Consider the following 22,469-nt stretch of genomic DNA (forward strand, 5'->3'; position numbering starts at 1 on the left):
AATCAGGAACCCCGCAGTACCTGTCTGGTTTAACAGGAGCTGAAGGCAAAGAATCAGGATTAAGGCTGGCTTCTGAATACACATCATCCAATATATCTAAAACAGGAGGGATAGCCAGAGGTCTATGCTGGGGGAGCAGAAGAAATTCCCTGAGCCTTTTCCTGGAATCCGAGTAATCTTGGCCTTCCCAGTGAAAGTGTTCCCTCAATGTATGCAGGGTTTCCCCAAAAAAGAAGTCCTCAGGGGGGGAGAACGAGGGAATAGACTCCTCTGCATCAGAGTCTTCGAATGGAGAATAGGCACAATCCTGGTCCTCAGATAGTTCTGAGGTAATAGAAGCTTGATCTGAGGAAGGTTAGTCCTCCTCTAATCTGGGCCTTTTGTCAGAGGGGGGTTGAGAACCCCTGATAAGAGTAATCAAATCCTCAGCCATTTTAAGCATCTGTTTTTTAGGCATGGTGCCTTGAGAGGGGGTCTGAGGAACCTGTTTTGGTTTTCATGGCTGTTTTAGATTTAGTGAAGGCTTTAATAGAGAAGGAGGAAGGCCTGAAGACCCCTTGAGAAATAGCAGGCCTGTCTAAATTCTGAGTTTACCTGCCAGGAGTGACGTCGGTATCTGTAGTAGGAATGGGGGCCGAGGAGCCTGCGACCTCGGGTACTGAAGACACCGGTAATGCATTGTCATTGGTACTCAGGGGCTGCGTAGGCGCCTCGCTGAGTACCAGAGAACCGGTAGTCTGCCTTAGCGTAGTATCGGTAGGTGGTGCGGACCTCGTATGCCGGTCCTTATCTTTGCGTTTTTTGCTCAAAACTGGAGTGAGTATCCGACGACATACTATAATTAAATTTTTTGCCAAAATAGTAAAGGGCGAACTCCGCCCGACGCTTAATAGTGCATTTGTTGAATCTAGCACAAAAACGGCAGGCCGAGACGTCGTGGTCTGGGCCTAAGCAAGGTATACAGTAAGAGTGGAAATCCTTATGCGGTATTTGCTTCCCACATGAAATGCAATTATTAACTTTGTCTGACATCGGTCTGAGGCAAGAAAAGTTTCCCCAACGGGGTACTTAGCTTTCAAGAAGACTTCGGCTGAAATACTTTCGTAAATCTCAGGAGCTTCTTCTGCTTCGGGCACCGCGTGGCAAGAAAGACTGAAGAAAATGGCGTCGGCTGCCTCTTTTATACCCCTGCCGCACTGACGTCAGGGAGGAAGCGACGACAACCGACGCCGGACCTAGACTTTGGAATTCGGCCGACCAAGGACCCGCCTGACGGCAGGATAACCCATCTGTTATGACTGCAGCTGTATGCACGATGAACATCTACAGCAATTGGAGAGACCACAGAACAATTCCTCAAGGAAAATTCAAGGTCTTCAGCAGGTATCCTTATTTGTGGATCAGTTGAAAACACTGTCACTTTATTCTGTTTCATACAGACTACTCAGAGGCAACTCTGCCTTGTGTGTACAAGGTGATCTCGGATCCTGTTTTATTGAAAATCTGCACAACGAGAAGTCAAATGGCACACAGGTTACTGGCTCTAAGGACCTAAACCTGGTATGCAACGTCAATAGATCCTGCTGGAGGGACAGATTTGTCTCCCAGAGGTTACCACACCTTTGGAATAGGATCCCACTTCAAGTCAAACACAGCACCTCAATGGCCCTCTTCAAATGCAATCTGGACAATTGGATGGGTAACTGTAAATTTACCCCGGGGGTTCCACCTGTGTCCCTGGTGGACAGGGGTAATAGGTGTTGATCGTGGTAACAAGGTTAAATTTGGCTTGGCTTGTATGGACACTAGGGCCATTAGCCAACTAACTTCTATGAAGCTCAGAGCCTTCTGAGGTTAAACTAGAGTCTTCCAAGAATATTTCAGGTTTGCCAAATACGATAAATTGAGGTATTTAAAAAAACAAAAAAACAAAATAAAGAACTCAGAAATGCTACATTCAGCGGGACACTACAGGACTGGAGCAAACTGACCAGTGACTCTTGAAGCAATTAAATGGAACTGTCAAGGAGCCAAACCTCTCAGCAGGGAAAATGCCTCTGCTTCCTAGAGCCTCTAGTTCACTGCAACCAGACATGCTGTTATTGAAGACTGAGTAAACCAAGACAAAACAATGTGCTAAACTGGTAATGACTGGCATCTATCCAGAAATGCAGAAGCCTCCTGAACACATTGGTATCTATCCAGAAATGCAAAAGCCTCCTGCAACACATTGGTAATCATTATGTGCCATTATGTGCAGATATGCATGCTGGTGCAACATCCAGCCTCCTCCAGGCAGATACAAAAGGCTGGACAGCACCATGTTAATTCAGAAAGCATAATTTTTGGACAAACTGATTTAGACTCCACCATAAAATGAGCCTAGTGTCCTTTTGCCTTTCCCGGGCACCAAAAACCTGATGAAATAACTTTGCCCTTTGCGGTGTGGCAGCATCTTCTGGACGTCTTTTTTGTAGAAGCTAAAGATACCTCTTCACATCCAGAATGGATAAGTGTGTGGAAAAAGGATTCAATATCCTCTGGATAGGACAGCTCTTAAACTATCCTGTTTGATGGCCAACCACTGAGACAGATGGAGGAACAAGCAACCTCCCTCAAGTGCAGAAGACCTCAGAGATCAAGACTGCAATCCTTCTGGAGGAGGATCATGGCACAATGGTATTGCCATACTTCAGGTGACCATTCTGGAAGTTCATACAAAATCTCTGGCTCCTCCCAGATCTCAAATTCTGATGCTGTTGGCCACAATGAAACCACAGCTAACATGAAATTGTTAAAGGGCTAGAAACTTAAAAGCATGACCCACTGTTGAGTCATCTTTCTGTTACAAGATCACCAATTGTTTATGCAAAGAAATTTCAGAGTGTGAATCTAAAGGGTGAATCAACAAAAGGTTCCACTGGTGGTGTTAGTAAATTCAGTTAACTGTAGGTATGAGTGCTGCTATACATAAATACTGGTGCCTCTTACTCTGTCAGCACAATTTCCACGCAGGTTTCATGTTGCCACAGCTGTGAGTGGAATTTATAATTCAGCTGTTCATTTGGCAAGTGGCCTAAAGTAAGCAGCATTTCAGTAAGATTTCTCTGAAACTGAGTCACGTGTAGTTATGGGCCTCAACACAAACTTGAGGCATACACCCATTTCCCAAACCTTTCTGCTGGCCATGATTCTTTATCTGATAAGTGGAAAGCAAGACTCTAGGAGGTAGAAACCAAGTTAAACTGCTGCCATAACAGAACTGGGTTTCAATCCTTAAGATGATGAAGATTCTTATCTAGTCTCTCTAAAATGCCACAATGCCAGTTGTAGCCAGCTCCAACATCTCATGTATAAGAGAAACCACCTAAGAAGATGACTGGGGGATTCTGAAAAGCCTCCTCCAAGATCTGCAAGTGGGACAGCAGGTCTGTTAGCCTCCAGTCATTTTCTCACTTCGAGTCTCACAAACCTAGGGTCATTAGGATAACTCAGTGCCACCCACAGCTGGAGTGGTGGAGGCCAGTGTTGTCTACCTGCTTAATTTTGCAAGTCTGCTTTCAACATCCTGAGGTGACATGTCAGCGGAAGAGGTGGAAACCAGCCGACTACCAAGTGTTGCAGAAAGACTATGCAGTTGCCATAAACACCATCTTGTTCTGCTGCATGACAAGAGGGGGGCAGAAGACCGTCTGCAGGCATACTTAAGGCTGAAGTGGGGGGGGGGTACAAAAACAAAACGGCACAAAGCAAATGCTGTCAAGATGTTGACAAAGCACTGCAGTAGGGTCATTACTAAAGGAGGCAAGTCCCCAACATGAGCAAAGACAATAGCACCAAGCTCAGAAAAGTATCAAAACACCTTAAGCCACTGGCATCAACAATAAAAGCATTGTTAAATGTGCAAGTTGCTGCAAAAAGGACAAACACCTCAGAGGACAAGGAGGCAGACAGTTAGCCACTAGGTTGACTCCAACCTCATCAGGTCAGGAGCTGATGAAACCCTAAAAAATCTTGCTGGAGAGAGAAAGTACAGTTGTGTACACTTACCATAAATGTAGATGTTAGAGTGTCTTCACTGTTGCAGTCATGACTGTAGAGTTCTCCCCTGCCGGCAGGCAGTCCTCGGTCGGCCAGAATCCCAAAGTCTGGGTCTGGCGCCGGCTGCTCAGCCATGCTCCCTGAAGTCAGAGCGCCAGGAGTACAAAGCTGACAGCCGACGCCATGTTCTCCAGTTTTTCTTGCCCCAGGTGTCAGGTGTTCCAAAATGAGTAAGATCCCATACCCTTTGCAAATACACCTCAAAAGGATGAAGAAGGGAACCACACAAAAGAAAAAATAAGAGGAGACAGGAGGGGAGGGTAACCCAGACTGCAACAGTGAAGACACTAACATCTACATTTATGGTAAGTGTACACAACTGTACTATGTTCATCGTGTTTCACTGTTGCAGTCATGACTGTAGGGTTGAATCCCAAAGCAGAATAAAAGGGAGGTGGTCATAAAGTAGAGGGGGTGGCTAAAAGGCCCTGCAAGACAGCAGAAGCAAAGCCTGCCCTAGACTTAGAGTAGAGAGGTAGATTGTAGTGCTTGGAAAAAGTATGCACTGAACTCCAAGTTGCAGCTTCCAAAATGTCTTTGGAAGGAACTCCCCTGAGGAAGGCAGCTGAAGTGGCAGGAGCTCTGGTAGAGCGAGTCCTTATACTCCCTGGGATTTGCTTTCCATGGTGTGAATAGAAAAATCTGACTGTTTTGAAATGGCTTTACCTTGGGAACCTGAAGCATAAGAAACAAACAATTGCTCCGATTTCCTGATGTCCTTGGTTCTGTCCAGGTAAAAACGTAGTTGTCTGTGTACATCCAAGGAATGCAAGATCCTTTCCCCCTTATTTTGAGGACTGGGGAAAAAAGTTGGCAAGTGAATAGTTTGATTTAAAGCCACTTTGGAAACCACCTTAGGCATGAAAGTAGGATTAGTCCTTAAAGACACCCTGTCTTGATGAAAAATAATAAGGTTCCACAGCCATGAAAGCTTGCAACTCCGAAACTCTCCTGGCAGAGGTCAGAGCTAACAGGATGGCTGTCTTCCAAGATAAAAACATGATGTCAGATATGGCAGCAGGCTCAAAAGGAGGTAAGGTGAGTTTTTCCAAAACATAGTCGAGATCCCAAGCAGGAATGGGTGGAGATCTAGGGGACCTTAAGTTCTTAGCTCCTCTGAGAAACTGTCTCATGAGCTGATGGGAAAAGATTGGAGGGTCTGTATTATAATGAGCAGAAATAGCAGAGGCATGTATCTTTATGGAAGAGAAAGAGAGACCCTTATGTAAGAGGTCTGTCAGGTAAAGTAAAATCAGAGGAATGTTAGGAATAAGAGGATCTGAATCCTGAGCCTGCATTTAGGAGCAAAATCTTTTCCATTTTCCTGCATAAGATTTTCTAGTGCTAGGACATCTGGCTTCTAAAATGACATCCATAACCTGCTTGGGTAGGAGAGAATGAATCAAAGACCCTGGATTAACCAGGCCGCCAGGCTGACAGTTTTGACATGGGAGTGCAGAACCTGACCCTGGTGTTGGGACAGAAGGTTCGGAGTCTGTGGTAATACCAAAGGGGGCTCCAGACAAAGGCTTTTCAGTGTTGGGTACCAAAACTGTCGAGGCCAATTTGGGGCCAGCAAAATCATCATCTTGGGCTTGTCCTGTTTGATCTTCAATAAACACCCGTGGAAGAAGAGGTAGAGGCGGGAAGGCATACCCAGAGAGGTTTCTCCAACTAAATGATAGTGCATCCACTTTCCAAGCTAGTTTGTGGAATGTCCTGGTGTAAAAAAATCTGTAGTTGATTGAGGTGGGATGCAAAGAGGTCTATGTGAGGACATCCCCAGACTGCTGTAATCATCTTGAATATTTCGGTGTCCAGCATCCATTCATGTGGGTCCGACAGGTTTCTGCTCAGACTGTCTGCCAGGAAGTTTTGCTTCCTTCGTAGAAACTGAGCTTGAAGGTCCAGTTTGCAAGCTAGAGCTGTGTTCCATAGATTCATGGCTAGTCTGCAAAGGGGATAGGAATGAGATCCCCCTTGCTTGTTTATGTCCCACATAACTGTGGTGTTGTCTGTCCGTACCAGTAGCTGTCCTGGCTGCAGAAGATTCCTGAAAGCCAAGAGAGCGTTCTGAACGGCTAACATTTCCTTTAAATTGATATGCAGGTGCTTCAGATCCTTTGTCCAAAGGCCCTGCAGACATTTGCCCTACAAATGGGCTCCCCATGCATAATCTGAAGCGTCCGTGGTTAGTATCTGAGCGGCTGGAGGCAGACTGAAGGGTTTTCCTATGTTTAAAGTACATGCCTTGGACCACCAAAGGAATTCCTTTTGAAGACAAGGCAGGACGGTGATCTGTATGTCTAAACTGTGGCAATGCTGAGACCATACACTTTTTAGGTACCACTGTATTTTCCTCATATGTAGTCTTGCATATGGTACGAGAAGGATGCAGGAGGCCATGTAACCCAAAGCCTGCAGGAATTTCCTTGCAGATAGCTGAGTTAATGTTGCCAAGGTTTTGAAAGTTGAAGCCAGCTGTAATTGTTTTTCGTATGTCAGAAATGCCATCTGGGTTGTTGTGTTTAGAAGAGCACCCAGAAAAGTTATCTGTTGTGAGGGTGTCAAATTTGACTTTTTTATGTTTACAGTGAATCCCAGGAACTTGAGAAGATTCTGAACAAATTCTAGATGCTGGAGTAAGACATCCTTGCTGTCTGCCTGAATAAGACAGTCGCCCAGATAAGGGTAAATTTGAATTTGCTTGAGTCTGCAATAAGCTACTACTGGAGCCAGGCATTTGAAGACCCTGGGTGCAGTAGACAATCTAAAGGGCAGCGCAGAGAATTGATAGTGCCTCGATCCGGCCTTGAACCTGAGGTATTTTCTGCATTCCTGCCTGATGGGAATGTGTAAATATGCCTCCTTTAAATCCAAAGTTACCATCCATGCATTTTTTGTCAGCATTGGAAGTAGCTGCTGCTGTAGAGTAAGCATCTTGAATTTTGGTATCTCGAGAAAAGTGTTCAAGACTGACAGATCCAGAATGGGTCTCCATGAATTTTGCTTTCTGGGGACTAGAAAGAGCCTTGAGTAAAAACCTGGTCTCATCTCTGAAGGTGGAACCAGTTCTATGGCTTTCATGGCCAAGAAAGCTTCCACCTGGTTTAAGGCCTCTAACCATTGATGTTTTGGAAGATCCGGCCATCCGCTTGGTCGGGTATGAAAATGGAATTTGTAACCTCTTGAAACCACATCCAGAACCCACTTGTCTTGGGTTATAGGAGTCCAATTTAGGTGAAAAAGAGAAAGTTTTCCTCCGAGAGGGGCTTCCAGGCAAGAAGTTCCTGCAGCCCAACAGAGGGAGTCATTGAGCCTGTTTTCTATGAGCTTGCGACCTGTCCTCTCCTCCTCTAGGGGTGGAAGTAGTCCACTGTCTTGTCTGTAAGAGGCTTGAGTTTGAGGCCTTCCTCGGGAGCGTCTGTATCTACCCCTCTGAGGCCTGTCTGAATTGGGAAAGGACCAATTTTTTGTAGGCCAATTCCTACTAAATCTGGGTGGCTGTACTTGTAAGAAATCCTTAACCGTTTGCATGGATTTTGTCTTGTCCTCCATCTTCATCACCTCTTCAGCCTTAGGTCCAAACAAAACATTATGCTGAACAGGAGCATCCAATAACTTAGCTTTTACTTGATCTGGTACGTTTTGTTCCTTTAACCAAGCATGCCTTCTAATGACTGTGCCAGAGGCAGCAGCCCTACAAGAAGCCTCCAAGGCATCAAATCCACAGTGTAAACCATGCTTCCCAACTTGTTCAGTGGCATGCATTAAGTCATGCAATTCCTTATCTGCACAGGCGGAAATGGAAGTTAGCTTTTGTTTCAAAACAGACAGAAGAAATTGCTGGTATTTCAGCATATGAAATTGACAGTTTAAAGCCCTAATAGATAAAGTAGCAGAAGTGTACACTTTTTTGCCCCATCTTTCTAAAGATCTGGAATCCTTCTCAGTGGGAATGGGGTTTTTAGCAGTAGCGTCAGAACCCTTAGGACCCTGAGAAATGGTTTCAGGATCAGCAGTAGGATTCTTGTATAAAAACTGGTGGGAATCAGGAACCCTATAATATCTGTCTGGCTTAACAGGAGCTGGGGGAAAAGAGTCAGGAATTAAGTTACCCTCCGAAAAAGCATCATCCACAATACCCAAAATAGGAGGGATAGCCAGGGGTCTATGTAGGGGAAAAAGAAGAAAATCCCCAAGTCTTTTCTTAGATTCAGAGTACTCCTGCCCTTCCCAGTGAAAATGTTCCCTCACTTCATGTAAAGTTTCCCCAAAAGAGAAATCCTCAGGGGGAGAAGCTGAAGGAATGGATTCCTCAGCATCAGAATCCTCATAAGGAGGAAAAGAAAATTCCTGGTCAGAAGAAGAAACTGAAGCCTGATCAGAGGAGTCATAATACACGTCCTGTCTTGGCCTATTATCTGGAGGGGGATGTGAACCCCTAATCATAGTAAGTCCTCCGTCATCTTAAGTTACTGTTTCTGAGACTTGGGTGCCGGATCAGAAGAGGCCTGGGCTGTAGTCTGATTTGGAAGGGGTCTTTGCCTTTGGCTTTGCCTTTATTAGAAGCTGAGTAGGCCTGAAAAATCCTTCGGAAGCCGGTACCTGCACAGCGGCTCCGGACCCATCCGAAGGAGCATTGTCCGAAGGTCCTGCAACAGAAATATTCAAAGGCCTAGTTGGCTCCTTGTGGGAGTCCGTTTTGGCCATCGGTTCCGAAATGGCCGAAGACAGGGGCTGCAAAAGCGCCTCACTGACGACGGCCGAACCTGAAGCTGGCTCTGCTTGTACAATATCAAGCGATTTGGACCTCGGAGGCCTGTCTTTATCCTTGCGTCGTTTGTGAACTCCGGTAGCCAGAACAGAGTCAGACGACATTTTGTAACGCCTACCGAAGTAATGAAATGCAAAATCGTACCTTCGTTTAATCGTACGTTGATTGAATCTAGCACAAAACCGACAACTAGCTACGTCGTGGTCAGGGCCTAAGCAAGGAATACAGTAAGAATGAAAATCCTTATGAGGTATTTGCTTCCCACATGAAATACAATTAACTTTTTCTGACGTCGGACTGGAGCAAGAAAAAAGTTTCCCCAACGGGGTACTTAGCTTTGAGTAGGATAAGAAAGTCTTCGGACTGAAGTACGTTTAGAAAAAATTGTCAGGAGTCAGCCGACCGGCAAATGCGAACTGCTATCACCGCACGGCAAGAAAGACTGGAGAACATGGTGTCGGCTGTCAGCTTTGTACTCCTGGCGCTCTGACGTCAGGGAGCATGGCTGAGCAGCCGACGCCGGACCCAGACTTTGGGATTCTAGCCGACCGAGGACTGCCTGCCGGCAGGGGAGAACCCTACAGTCATGACTGCAACAGTGAAACACGATGAACATCAGTAGAAATAACCTATTATCCATCCTAAAACTCAGGTGGGATGAAAAAAAAAAAAGCAAACACTTGTGTTTTTTTTCCCAAAGGCATCTGTGAACTTTGAATAATCACAGGAGTAGGGTGCAGAAAGAAGCCTTGCTACATTTGGTCAATGTCTTAACGGCCAGTTCTTTATCTGTAACAAAAGGGAAGCTGCACACATATAACCAGTTTTGTAGGAAACCTATGACTGCAAAATCTACTGAAGGAACTATAGTATTAGGTTTGCATTTCTTAAGCTGAAGACACAAAGATGAGATATGGTCCGTCTCTCCAGTTCTTGCTTGCTCCTTTTTAGGTTTAGAAGCATTTGAAACTGACTAGCTCAGTATTGGGCACATTTATCAACTTACTAAACATGAGCCCCTACAACAGAATAGAAACAGCAACTTTTTTTTTTTTTGCCAAAAGCACAGCAAAAAATAAATTTGCAAACTGAGGAAACACTCAGACGTAACATTTACTAACAAAAGACAAAGCGCAAAAAAATTATTTATCTACCACTCTAGAAATCTGTTTGCAGAACATGGAATACAACCAAATTCAAAAGGAGGATTAATGTCAAGCCCAGGAGAAGGTAAATTGGGTAGTAAGCTCTCAACATAAAAAATAAATAAATAAAATTACACATTAAGCCAAAATCCATCGAGAGATTTTATACACTTTTGTAAGAAAATACATTAGAAATAAGGAAACAGCCAGGTTGTACATTCTCTATCAAAGTGAAGCTAGTGCAGCAAGATATCCAAGTGGAAGGTCCTGAGAGACTACAGGAAAACAGGAAGACAGTACTCTGGGAAAGCCTACGATGTCCGTCTACCATCAACAGCTCAGGACCTCCTCATACCAGACCACAACCTATTCTAAGTACTTTAAATTCTACAACCTAACCACTTGAAAAAGAAACCTGTTACCCAGTAGTGCCAGTTACTCAAGCTAAAAAGGGAGTACAAAAATGCTAACATTTGGCTGCTTTACACAAAGGACAGGTCTTCACTATCACCCAGAATTTTGCCAACTTTGAAATGGAGATACTAGGATTACCTGGTTATAACCGGATTCTGGTTAGACAGGCCACCCTCAAAATGTGCAAGCATACAGCAAATTAATTCAAACCTTATTACAAATGTAGTTCCATATGACTAGGGTGGTACAAAATAGAGAACCAACCACAAATGAATCCTTAATCCTGACAAAAGTTTTTCAAAAAAAACACAACTCAATGGACTTCACCTGACAGAGGTTCAATGTGCACATCATCAGCAAGCACCAAATATATGCACTACAAGTTTGCGAAAAATCACATCAAGAGCTGGTGCCTTGCAAATAATGCTTAAATGCTGACTGCAGTGTAAATTCTTTCCTGGTTGAAAATAAGCCAAAGTATAAAAAAGGTTGCAGAAGTCAGGATAAGAACTAGCAAAATAAACCTAATGAAATGAAACTCAAAATAAGAGTTGAGGCACTTATTACCCAAGAAACGGGAAGAAAAGGCTGTACTTTGTCTTCTCTATGTACTTCTGTGCACACATTCAAGAGTAAATGAAATTATGTCTTCAGAAACCAAAATTCAACTAAACATAAGCTCCAAAGGATTAAAAGGCAACTGAACAGCAAACAAAACCATGCATACAACAGTTTTTGAAGACCACCAACCCAGGATGGTGTTTAAAAAAACTAAACTGTGTGCCACTGTTGACTCTTTCACAGAAGAGCAGAACTTGCTCTCCTTCAGAAATAGGGATAACAGCCAGAGAATGGAGACGTGCAAGTCAGACACCCAGTACAAAAGATAGATACTTTGACCGGGTTAAGAACAACATGGGGTTAGAATCCCCTTGACACTGTACAATCCAGGGGAATGCATGCCACAAAAAAGTCAACAAAAAGTAAAGGCTCCATAGGATCCAGAATTAACTTAGTATCAAGGATGGTCAAAACATATGCCTGGATATACATTTAGTGATTTAGACAGGATTTCTAGAACATAAGGCAACTACAAGTAATCCAAACTCAGACTCTTCAGCCTGTGAATAAGCACAACCGGAAGGCTCTCGGCATTGAGTAATTTGGTGGAGTACCAAGTTGGTCAATGTCATTCTGGTCAGATCATGCCAAACAGAACCAAACTTATTCTTCCATGTGATGCTTTGTGTGCTGGTGGTGGGCATGGGGTAAAGAGAAAACCTATCCCTATATAAAACCACTTGAACCAAGGTTCTATTCACAGTCGGCCAGTCCCAAGTGTAAATGATCACCGACAGGTTCAACCAAATTCAAGGTCTTCCAGTGAGGAAAAGCCGACTGGAAGTTTGTGAGAAAGCAGCTACAAAAAATCTCAATACGAGCAGAAAATTTTAAAAAGTACAGTTTTGTACCTACCATAAATGTAGATGTTCGAGGATTCCCTTGCTGCAGTCCTGACAATTGGGTATAGTCCGCGTCCCAGTCGGCCCGAATACCAGAGTATAAGGCTGACGTCGGTCATGGCGCCTTAGACTGACGTCAGTACGTCAGGGTACTAATGCGCATGACCGGCGTCATTTCCTCAGTCTTTTCTTGCCCCAGATGTCAGAAGACCCAAAAAGACAAGTCCCAAAAACAACCTGCACCAAAAAACATGTACAATATATACAGTAATATATACAAAAAATATAAGCATGTAAACTCACCTACACAACCACCCTGAAACACAGAGGGGAAGGAGGGAGGGTAAATTGGACTGCAGCAAGGGAATCCTCGAACATCTACATTTATGGTAGGTACAAAACTGTACTATGTTCTTCGGCTTCCCTTGCTGCAGTCCTGACAATTGGGTAGAATCCCAAAGCAGAGGTAAGGGAGGCTGGCAAATTATAAAGTAGCAGGAGCTGACAACATGCCTTGTAAAACAGCTGTGGCAAAACCAGCTCTAGTCTTAGAGTATATAGGCAGGTGATAATGCCTAGAGAAAGTATGCACTGAACTCCAAGTAGCTGCTTCCAGAATATCCTTAGTTGCCACCCCTTAGAAATGCTGTTGAAGTGGCAGTAGCCCTAGTGGAATGAGGCCTAATCCCAGCTGGAACCTCTTTGCCATGATGGGAATAACAAAATGCAATGCAAAAGCCAATCCACCTAGAAATAGTTTGTTTTGACACAGGCTTGCCCTGTGAACTTAAAGCAAAAGAAACAAGTAACTGCTGAGACTGCCTAAAATCTTTAGTCCTGCTCAAATAATAACGCAATTGCCTGTGTACATCTAAAGTGTGCAAAATCTTTTCCCCTTTATTTTGAGGATCTGCAAAAACGTAGGCAAATGAATAGTTTGGTTTAAAGCCACACTAGAAACCACCTTAGGCATAAAGGAAGGATTAGTACGTAATGATACCCTGTCCTTATGGAAAATCAAAAGGGCTCTACTGCCATAAGGGCCTGCAACTCAGACACCCTTCTTGCAGAAGTAATAGCCAACAGAAAAGCAGTCTTCCATGACAAATATTTCAATTCAGCAGTAGCTGCAGGCTCAAAAGGTTGTAGAGTAAGTTTTTCCAACACAAAATTGAGATCCCAAGCAGGAGTAGGAGCTCTACGTGGGGTCTTATATTCTTTGCCCTCTAAGAAACTGCTTGAACAAAGGATGCGAAAACAAAGGTGGGTCACAATCATAGTGAGCTGAAATTGCTGCAGCATGAATCTTTATGGAAGAGAAAGACAAACCTTTGTCCAATAATTCAGTAAGATATTGAAGAGCCACACTCAAATTAGGCTCTGAAATCTCCAAATTCTTTGCTGTACTCCAAAATAAAAATCTCTTCCATTTTTCTGCGTACACTCTCCTAGTACTAGGCCTTCTAGCTTCCAAAATCACATTTAAAACTTGTTGAGGAAGCTGAGACCTACCATGCTTCAACACAGAATATGCCAAGCTGTGAGATGAAGAGATTGAAGCTTGACATTGAGCAGATGACCGTCCTTCTGAGATAACAGATGAGGAATCAGAGGTAAAGGCCATGGAGGCTTCTTTACAAGACTCCTTAGAAGTGGGTACCAGTGTTGCGAGGCCAATCTGGAGCTATCAAAATCATCCTTGGCCTGTCCTGTCTGACCTTTAGTAATACCTTTGGAAGAAGAGGTAGAGGTGGAAAGGCATAGACATGAAGGTTTTTCCAACTGAAAGACAGAGCATCCACTTTCCAAGCTGTGTGATGAAACCCCTTTGTGCAATACTTTGGCAGCTGGTGGTTTAGTGGAGAAGCGAACAGATCTATGTCTGGAGTTCCCCATGACACTGTCAATTTCTGAAATACATGAAGATCCAGTTTCCACTCGTGGGGATCCATGATTTGTCTGCTTAATACATCTGCTAGGGAGTTCTGTGCTCCTGGCAGAAACCTTGCCTGAAGAGTCAGTTGCAGGCTTAACGCAGTCTCCCATAAAATCATTGCTTGCCTGCATAGAGGATAAGAATGTGTACCCCTTGCTTGTTGATGTACCACATGACAGTTGTGTTGTCTGTCAGAATCAACACCTGCCCTGGAAGAAGTAACTCCTTGAACGCCATCAATGCAAACTGGACTGCTAACATCTCCTTCATGTTGATATGTAGATGCTGTAGTCTGGCAGGCCACTTGTCTTGTATCCACTTTCCATTTAGATGAGCTCCCCAAGCAGTGTCCGAGGCATCTGTCGTTAAAATCTGACTCGCCTCTCGGCGGGTCACAGAGAGTCCCTTGTTTAGGTGACATTCCTGAGCCCACCACAAGAATTCCTTTTGAAGGCAAGGTATTATTTGAATGACAGTGTCCAAATCTTGGCAGTGCTGTGTCCATACATTTTGAGATACCATTGCAGCTTCCTCATATGCAGTTTGGCATTGGGAAGCACCAGAATACAAGATGCCATGAACCCTAATGCTTGAAGGACTGTCCTTGCAGTCAGCACGGACTGATGAGATAGTTGATGGAAGTAAAGTGACAGACTCTTTTGTTTGTCCGGGGTTAAAAGGCCATCTGGGCTGCTGTATTCAGTCTCACACCCAGAAAGCACATGTCTTGAGAGGGTACTAGACTGGACTTTATTTCGTTCACAGAATACCCTAGGCATCTTAGCACTGCTATGACATATTCCAGATGCTGTAGAAGGTGTTCCTTTTCTTGAGCCAGAATCAGGCAGTCGTCCAAGTAAGGATAAATTTGAATGCCTTGAAGCCTGAAGTAAGCTATCACTGGAGCCAGAACCTTTGTGAATACTCTGGGCGCAGTAGATAAGCCAAAGGGCAATGCAGAGAACTGATAATGAAAATCTCCAGTTCGAAACCGCAGATACTTTCTGCAACTTAGCCTTATGGGCACATGAAGGTAAGCTTCCTTGAGATCCAAAGTTACCATCCAGTGATCCTTGCCCAGCAGAGGTAACAGTTGCTGTAACGTCAACATCTTGAACTTGGGAATGTCCAGATAAGTGTTGAGGATAGATAAATCCAAAATTGGTCTCCATGTGTTCCCCTTCTTTGGTACTAGGAACAGGCGAGAATAAAATCCAAGCCCCTTTCTGACACAGGGACTGGCTGAATAGCCCCTATCTGGAGTAACTGAGAAACTTGCTTGTGAGCCTCTTTTCTTTGTGGAGGAGGAACATCTGGCATGCCTTTGAAAGGGGGCATTGTGTGGAAATAAAATCTGTACCCGTGATGAATGATATCTAGCACCCATCTGTCTTGAGTGATTAAATCCCAATTTTCTTTGAAAAGAGACAATCTTCCTCCCAAAGGAGCTGCCAGACGAGAGTCCACTGGCAGCTGAAAAGGCAGGTCATTGGTTCTGCTTACGAAAGGACTGACCCCTGCCCTCACCAGAAGTCTGAGCAGGTGAACTGTCTGATCTAGGCCTAAACGAACCTTGAGCCCTGCCCCTACCACGTCTAGACCTACCCCTAGACTGGGAACCATAAGCAGGATATGTCCACCCCTTAGCAGGCCAATTTCTACTAAACTTCGGAGGCTGCACCTGCAAAAAATCTTTAACAGTCTGCATAGACTTAGCTTTGTCCTCCATTTTCTTTAAAACTGCTTCCACAGGCGGTCCAAACAACACATCAGACTGTAAAGGAGCATCCAAAATCCTGGTCTTAACATGCTCAGCTAAATTCTGATCCTTCAACCATGCATGTCTGCGAAGAACAGAACTAGTAGCAGCCACCCTCGAGGAGGCCTGAACAGCATCAAAACCACACTGCAAAGAATGCTTACCCACTTGTTCAGACACATGAACCAAATCCAGCAATTCTTTACACTCAATACCTTCCGCCAAAGCATCCACCTTAGATTTCAATTGTGAAAGGATATAATTCTGATATTTCAGCATATGAAATTGACAATTCAACGCCCTCATGGCTAGAGTGGAAGAAGTATATACTTTCTTACCCCACCTATCCAAAGCCCTTGCCTCTTTATCAGAGGGTACAGGATTTTTAACCACAGAAGCTTTAACACCTTTAGGCCCCTGAGAAACAGTTTCTGGGTCCGCCCTGGGACTCTTAAACAAATACTTATGAGCTTCGGGCACCCTATAATACCTATCAGGCTTAACAGGAGCAGGAGGCAAGGAATCAGGGTTCAGAGAAGCCTCTGCAAAAACATCCTCCACCACATTCAACACAGGAGGAATAGCTAAAGGCCTATGCTGGGGCAAAAACAAGAATTCCCTAAGCCTTTTTCTGGAGTCAGAGTAATCTTGGCCTTCCCATTTAAAGTGCTCCCTCATGGAGTGAAGAGTCTCTGAAAATGAAAAATCCTCAGGAGGAGAAGCTGAAGGAGTGGAATCATCCACATCAGAATCAGAATAAGTAGGAAACTCTTGCAAGTCTTCCACAGAAGACTCTGAAGCCTGTGAACACTGTTCAAAACTATCAAACTCCTGTTCCACCCTAGGCCTCTTATCAGGTGGGGCATAGAACCTCTAATCAAAGTAATCAAATCTTCTGCCATTTTAAGCATATGTTTCTTAGGCACAGAGCCCGAAATGCTAGGAGAAGCCCCTACAGAAGCTGAACTTGGCCTTCCTCTAAAAGAAGCTTTGGCAACAGAAGGAGAGGCCCTAACTACCTTGGGAAGAGAGGGAAGAACAGTTACCTGAGAAGCCCCTCAGCCTGGCCTACCTCCTGAGAGGGCACATCCTGTAACAGTAAAGTATCTGCCTGAGACTCCATAGAGACTCCTGGCAAAACCTCTGGCTCCCCTGAGCCTTCTAAAGGACCGGCGTCCGGGACTGCCGGTTCCTCACCCCTAGACTTCACTGTTTTGTCCTTGCGCTTCTTAGATGAAGCAGGCGTCGGGGCATCCGGCGGCATATTATAATTGCTACGCTTCCCAAACACTAACCTAGCACAATCAAGCCTCCTCTTAATAGTGCGCTTGTTAAATCTAGCACAAGAGCGGCAACCAACAACGTCGTGCTCAGGCCCTAAACAAGGTATACACAATGTATGATAATCCCTATGCGGTATCTGCTTCCCACAAGAAATACAGTTATTCACTTTTTCTGACATCCGGTTAAATACTGAGGCAAGAAAAACCAAAATGTTCCCCAACGGGGTTACTTAGCCAACTCTGTATTCGGTCTGAAACTCCGGTTTCGGAAAATCTCAGAACGCCAACCTGCACTCGCAAAATTGCTTCTGCATCGGACCATGCGGCAAAAAAGACTGAGGAAATGACGTCGGTCATGCGCATTAGTACCCTGACGTACTGACGTCAGTCTAAGGCGCCATGACCGACGTCAGCCTTATACTCTGGTATTCGGGCCGACTGGGACGCGGACTATACCCAATTGTCAGGACTGCAGCAAGGGAAGACGAAGAACATCACTTAAGTTACAAAGAATATAGGAGACAGATGTTACTGAGGACTGTTTGAATACAAGCTGTAAAGACGGAGGGCATCCTGCCAGCTGCTTTTTGGGCCAGTACATTTTTTCGGCTCAAGTACCTGATCAGTGACATTGATGTCCACATATTCACAAAAGGCATAACCTTTAGACAACCCCGTTGCACTGTCTTTAACCAAATTAAAAGCCTTCAGGGGTCCAAAGGAAGTGAGGAGTTCTTTCACCTAAAAATACAAATAGAAAAAAGAGCATGTTATAAGTTCATGAATGTGCAAGAGTCCGTTAGCACAAAACAGTAATCATTTGTCATATCTGGCTCAGACCACATGTTGCAATGTCTGCACGTGTAGCACACTGTAGATGGAATTCAGCATGATCAAAATTCAAGTCTTTTCTAAGAAATGCTACTGTGGGCCTTACTTCCAAGACAACATAAAACAAATGCATGAATTTCACAACACAGGTAAGAGGCTACGCAGCAACAAGCTAATATGCACAATATAAATAACATAAGAATACATTTCATGCAATATATAGGACTTATTCAATACTTATAGTAAAAGTATTAGAATAGTCTTGTCTTTCGGCTTTTCCCAGTCAAAAGGGATAAAGGAGATATTTAAGTGAAGGTGTAAATGCAGAGGCAAAGGGGTAATGATTGTCAAAGTAGTGACAGGTATGAAAATAGCCAAATTTAAGTAGAAAAAATATGAATAAATCAATAAAAGGGGACAGAAGCATGCATTGTGCAAATGACAATATACAAGACACAAGAATAAATCAAAAGGCAGACCAAAAGTAGCTAGTGAGAATTGTTATAGAATGATGCCATCACTCGACATCTTTTCAACCAGGGAAAGTGAATTGATCATGGTAGAAATAACCAAACCAAAGGACACAGAGTGAAACCGTTCAGTAAAAAAACAGCAGGAAAAACTCAGCCAAGCTACAGTTTTCACTGTGTGATAAACATTCTGTAATGGAGGACTCTGGTATATATGCAAATGACCACTTAAGGGCATCAAGTGGTTTCAGCTACACGGCTTTTCAATGTCCAGATTTTTTTTTTTTTTTTTTTACACTTAAGTCTTTACGGTTGCATTCAGGCTAATAAAGCCAAACCCCACTAGCTGTGTACATACATGTTGCAGCCTTTTTATCTACTGTCAACATAAGTGGATATACTTCAGAAATGGCCATAAAGCTGAAACGCTGTGCTTAAGGGATTATATGCATAAATCCCATGGGCCTCCATTCTGCAGTAAAAAATACTAGCTTGCCCAAGTTCTTCCCAGCAGTTTTTACTGAATGGTTTTATCTGGCTGTCCTTTTTACCCCGTTTGGTTGTCAACTGGGATATTTTGCAGGTACCTTAATCTCTACAAGCATCGGCTGGCTTTAAAGATTCTGTGTTTCTTAAGTACATCCACTTATGCTGTGCTGACAAACTCAATGAAAAGGCCAGAATGTACATATTCACAGCTAGTGAGGGTTGGCTTTAATGGCCTACGCAACCCCCCCAAAAAAGTCATGGACATTCAGAAGCCATCTGATGTCTTTAATGGGTCACTTGCATATACTCCATGAACCTCCATCACAGGAGGTTTCAGGTATCAGGGTGAAAACTCTAGCTTGGCCGAGTTCTCTACAGTTTTTATTCCAGGGTAGAAATAAATCAAAAGGCAGACCAAAAGTAGCTAGTGAGAATTGTTATAGAATGATGCCATCACTCGACATCTTTTCAATTGCATGGACAACAGATCATCCACAAATGTACTGAGTCACAACTACTCTTAGGAAAAGATTTAAAGTGGTCAAAGTACAGTTGTATACACTTACCATAAATGTAGATGAGTGTACTCACTGTTGCAGTGATTACACATTTGGGTAATCTGCTGACAGGTTGCCCTTAGTCGGCCTGATTAAAGTCTTGGGTCCTGCACCCGTTGCTGTCCCTTCTTCCATGACGTCAGGTCGTCAGGGGTATAAAACATGCAGCAGACGCCATTACATCAGTTTTTCTTGCCCCAGATGTCAGGTACCCCCACCAAACGGGGAGCCAAATATTTAAGTAATTAAAAACACAAAAATATACCTCCAAACAAAAGCAAATACACCAAAAAGGCTTTTAAGCATAGTAAAGGAAAGTAGAGGTATAGTAAGAGAAAAACAGGGGGCTGGAGGGAGGGTAACCAGGACTGCAACAGTTAATACACTCGAACATCTACATTTATGGTAAGTGTACACAACTGTACTATGTTCATAGTGTTTCACTGTTGCAGTCATTACATTTGGGTAGATTCCCAAAGCTATGGTTGGGAGGATGGTTTTATACAGCATTAGGACCACCTATAAGGCCCTGCAAAACAGCAGTGGCAAAGCCAGCTCTGGATTTAGAGAAAATAAGTAAGTGATAATGCTTGGCGAAAGTATGAACTGAACTCCAGTTAGCAGCTTCGAGAATATCCCTGGTAGGAACACCTCTGAGAAAGGCTGTAGAAGTAGATGCAGCCCTGGTGGAATGAGATCTGATCGCCTGGGGGATAGGTTTTCCATGGTGCTTATAAGCACAAATGAATGCAATGGCTTATCAATTTAGAAATGGTTGGTTTTGAAATAGCCTTCCCCCTCTGCCCCTGCAGCAAACGCAACCAGTTGTTCAGATTGTCTTCGAAATTTTGTCCTGTCCAAGTAGAATCTAAGCTATCTGTGTGCATCCAATGAATGCAGAATCCGCTCCCCCTTGTTCTGCGGATTGGGAAAGAAAGTTGGCAAACTAATGGACTGATTAAGAGCCACACTGGATACCACCTTGGGCATGAAGGATGGATTTGTCCTGAGTGACACCCTGTTCGCATAAAAGATGATGAAAGGCTCCACTGCCATAAGGGCCTGTAATTCAGATATCCCTCTAGCTGAAGAGATTGCTAAAAGGAAGGCTGTTTTCCAGGAAAGAAATAAGTCTGCAGTAGCAGCTGGCTCGAAAGAAGGTACAGCGAGTTTCTCCAATACAAAGTTAAGGTCCCAGGCAGGGGTTGGAGCCCCTCTGAGATACTGCTTTAGCAGAGGATGAGAGAAGGGGGGAGGTTCTGTGTTGTAATGAGCCGAAATGGCTGAGGCATGGATATTTATGGGAAGAAAAAGACAGGCCCCTTGTGAAGCAACTCAGTTAAGTATTGCAAACTCTGAGGTAAACTGGGTGCTGCTGTGCTCATCCCTTGAGATAGTTTCCAGGCACAGAATATTTTCAATTTGTCAGCATAAGATTTTCTAGTACTAGGTCGATAGTTTCCAGGCACAGAATATTTTCAATTTGTCAGCATAAGATTTTCTAGTACTAGGTCTTCTCGCCTCCAAAATGACATCCATTACAGGTTTGCTGAGGGGTGAATTTAAATGATTAGCCAAGCTGCAAGATTCAATGTTTGGAGCTGAAAGTGCAGAATTTGGCTCTCCTGCTGAGAAAGAAGCGTGTCCGAGGCAGATGCCATGGAGAAATTTGTGATACACTGAGCAGGAGTGGGTACCAGTGTTAGCGAGGCCAGTCTGGAGCAATCAAAATCATGTTTGGTTTGTCCTGTTTGACTTTTAGTAGAACTTTGGAGAGCAGAGGCAGAGGGGGAAAAGCATAGACTGATGGGTTTTTCCAGCGAAAGGACAGAGCATCCACTTTCCAGGCTTTTTTGTGGTGTGTTCTTGTGCAAAATTTGTCCAACTGGTAGTTCTGGGTTGAGGCAAAAAGATCTATGTCTGGGCCCCCCCATTTGCGTGTCAACATGTTGAAATCCGTGGTTCCAGTTTCCATTCGTGTGGGTCCATAAGATTTCTGCTTAGTTCATCTGCCAGAATATTCAGCTTTCCTGGCAGGAACTGAGCCTGTAGTTGTACTTAGTAGATCAAGGCCATGTTCCACAATGCCATGGCTAGTCTGCAGAGGGAGTAGGAATGTGTACCCCCCTGCTTGTTTATGTACCACATAACCTTGGTGCTGTCCATCTTTACCATTAGTTGTCCTGGTTGAAGGTAGTCCTTGAAGGAGGTCAGTGCATTCTGTACAGCTAGCACTTCTTTTTGATTGATATTAAGGTACATCTGATTTGGGCTCCATTTGCCCTGAATGCACTTCCCTGCCAGATGAGCCCCCCATGCATAGTCTGAAGCGTCTATAGTTAGGGTTTGGGCGGTGTGAATGGCAGTCCCTTGCTTTGGTGGCAGGCCTCTGCCCACCATAGGAACTCTAGGCGCAGGCAAGGTACGACAGGAATCATTATTTCCAGGCTGTGACAATGTTGACAAGTACCACTGAAGTTTCCTCATATGCAGTCTTGCATATGGAATTAGAAGAATGCAGGAGGCCATGAACCCCAAGGCTTGCAGTATTTGTCTTGCAGATAGCAAGGTTTTTATGGCCACCTATTTGAAATAACCAACCAAATGAACTTGCTTTTCTGGCGTAAGGAAAGCCATCTGGGCAGATGTATTCAAGCTTGCACTCAGGAATGCAACTTGAGAGGGTACCAGTTGTGATTTCTTTTCGTTTATGGTGTACCCTAGACAAGTTAGAAAGTACAGTTTTGTACCTACCATAAATGTAGATGTCCGAACTGGATAGCATCTGCAGTCATAACAAATGGGTTGTCCTGTCGTCAGGCAGCCCTTCGGTCGGCCGGATTCCAAAGTCTGGGTCCGGCTTCGGCTGATGTCGCACTTCACCCGACGTCATCACTGCTGGTCTTCGGGTATAAAGGCATCAGCCGACGCCATTTTCCTCAGTGTTTCTTGCCCCAGATGCCAATTGCCCTCTTGGAAAGCTAAATTTTGGATAAATGCCAATGTTTCCAAAATAGAAGGCAAACACAAAAAATAAACATGTATGTACATATATACAAACAAATACACCATAAGAGACTCCCCAGCTAGCTATTAGGAGGGTAAATCGCTAGGAGTACCAGAGGGAAGGAGGGAGGGTAATCCTGACTGCAGATGCTATCCAGTTCGGACATCTACATTTATGGTAGGTACAAAACTGTGCTATGTCCTTCATGGATGCATCTGCAGTCATAACAAATGGGTA

The 22,469-nt window shown here is 44.0% G+C and overlaps 1 protein-coding gene across 1 annotated transcript in view; it reads right to left on the bottom strand.

The window, feature by feature from the left end:
• U2AF2 (U2 small nuclear RNA auxiliary factor 2) overlaps positions 1 to 22,469 on the bottom strand; it is a 529,844-nt gene that overhangs the window by 250,191 nt on the left and 257,184 nt on the right. The window contains exon 5 of the mRNA XM_044080728.1: positions 17,497 to 17,619. Coding sequence (XP_043936663.1) covers positions 17,497 to 17,619 — 123 coding nt within the window. The remainder of the gene's footprint in view (positions 1 to 17,496; positions 17,620 to 22,469) is intronic.

This window comes from Protopterus annectens, chromosome 1.part1, assembly GCF_019279795.1.
Source record: "Protopterus annectens isolate FY-2018-M chromosome 1.part1, PAN1.0, whole genome shotgun sequence".
Taxonomy (NCBI): domain Eukaryota; kingdom Metazoa; phylum Chordata; order Ceratodontiformes; family Protopteridae; genus Protopterus; species Protopterus annectens.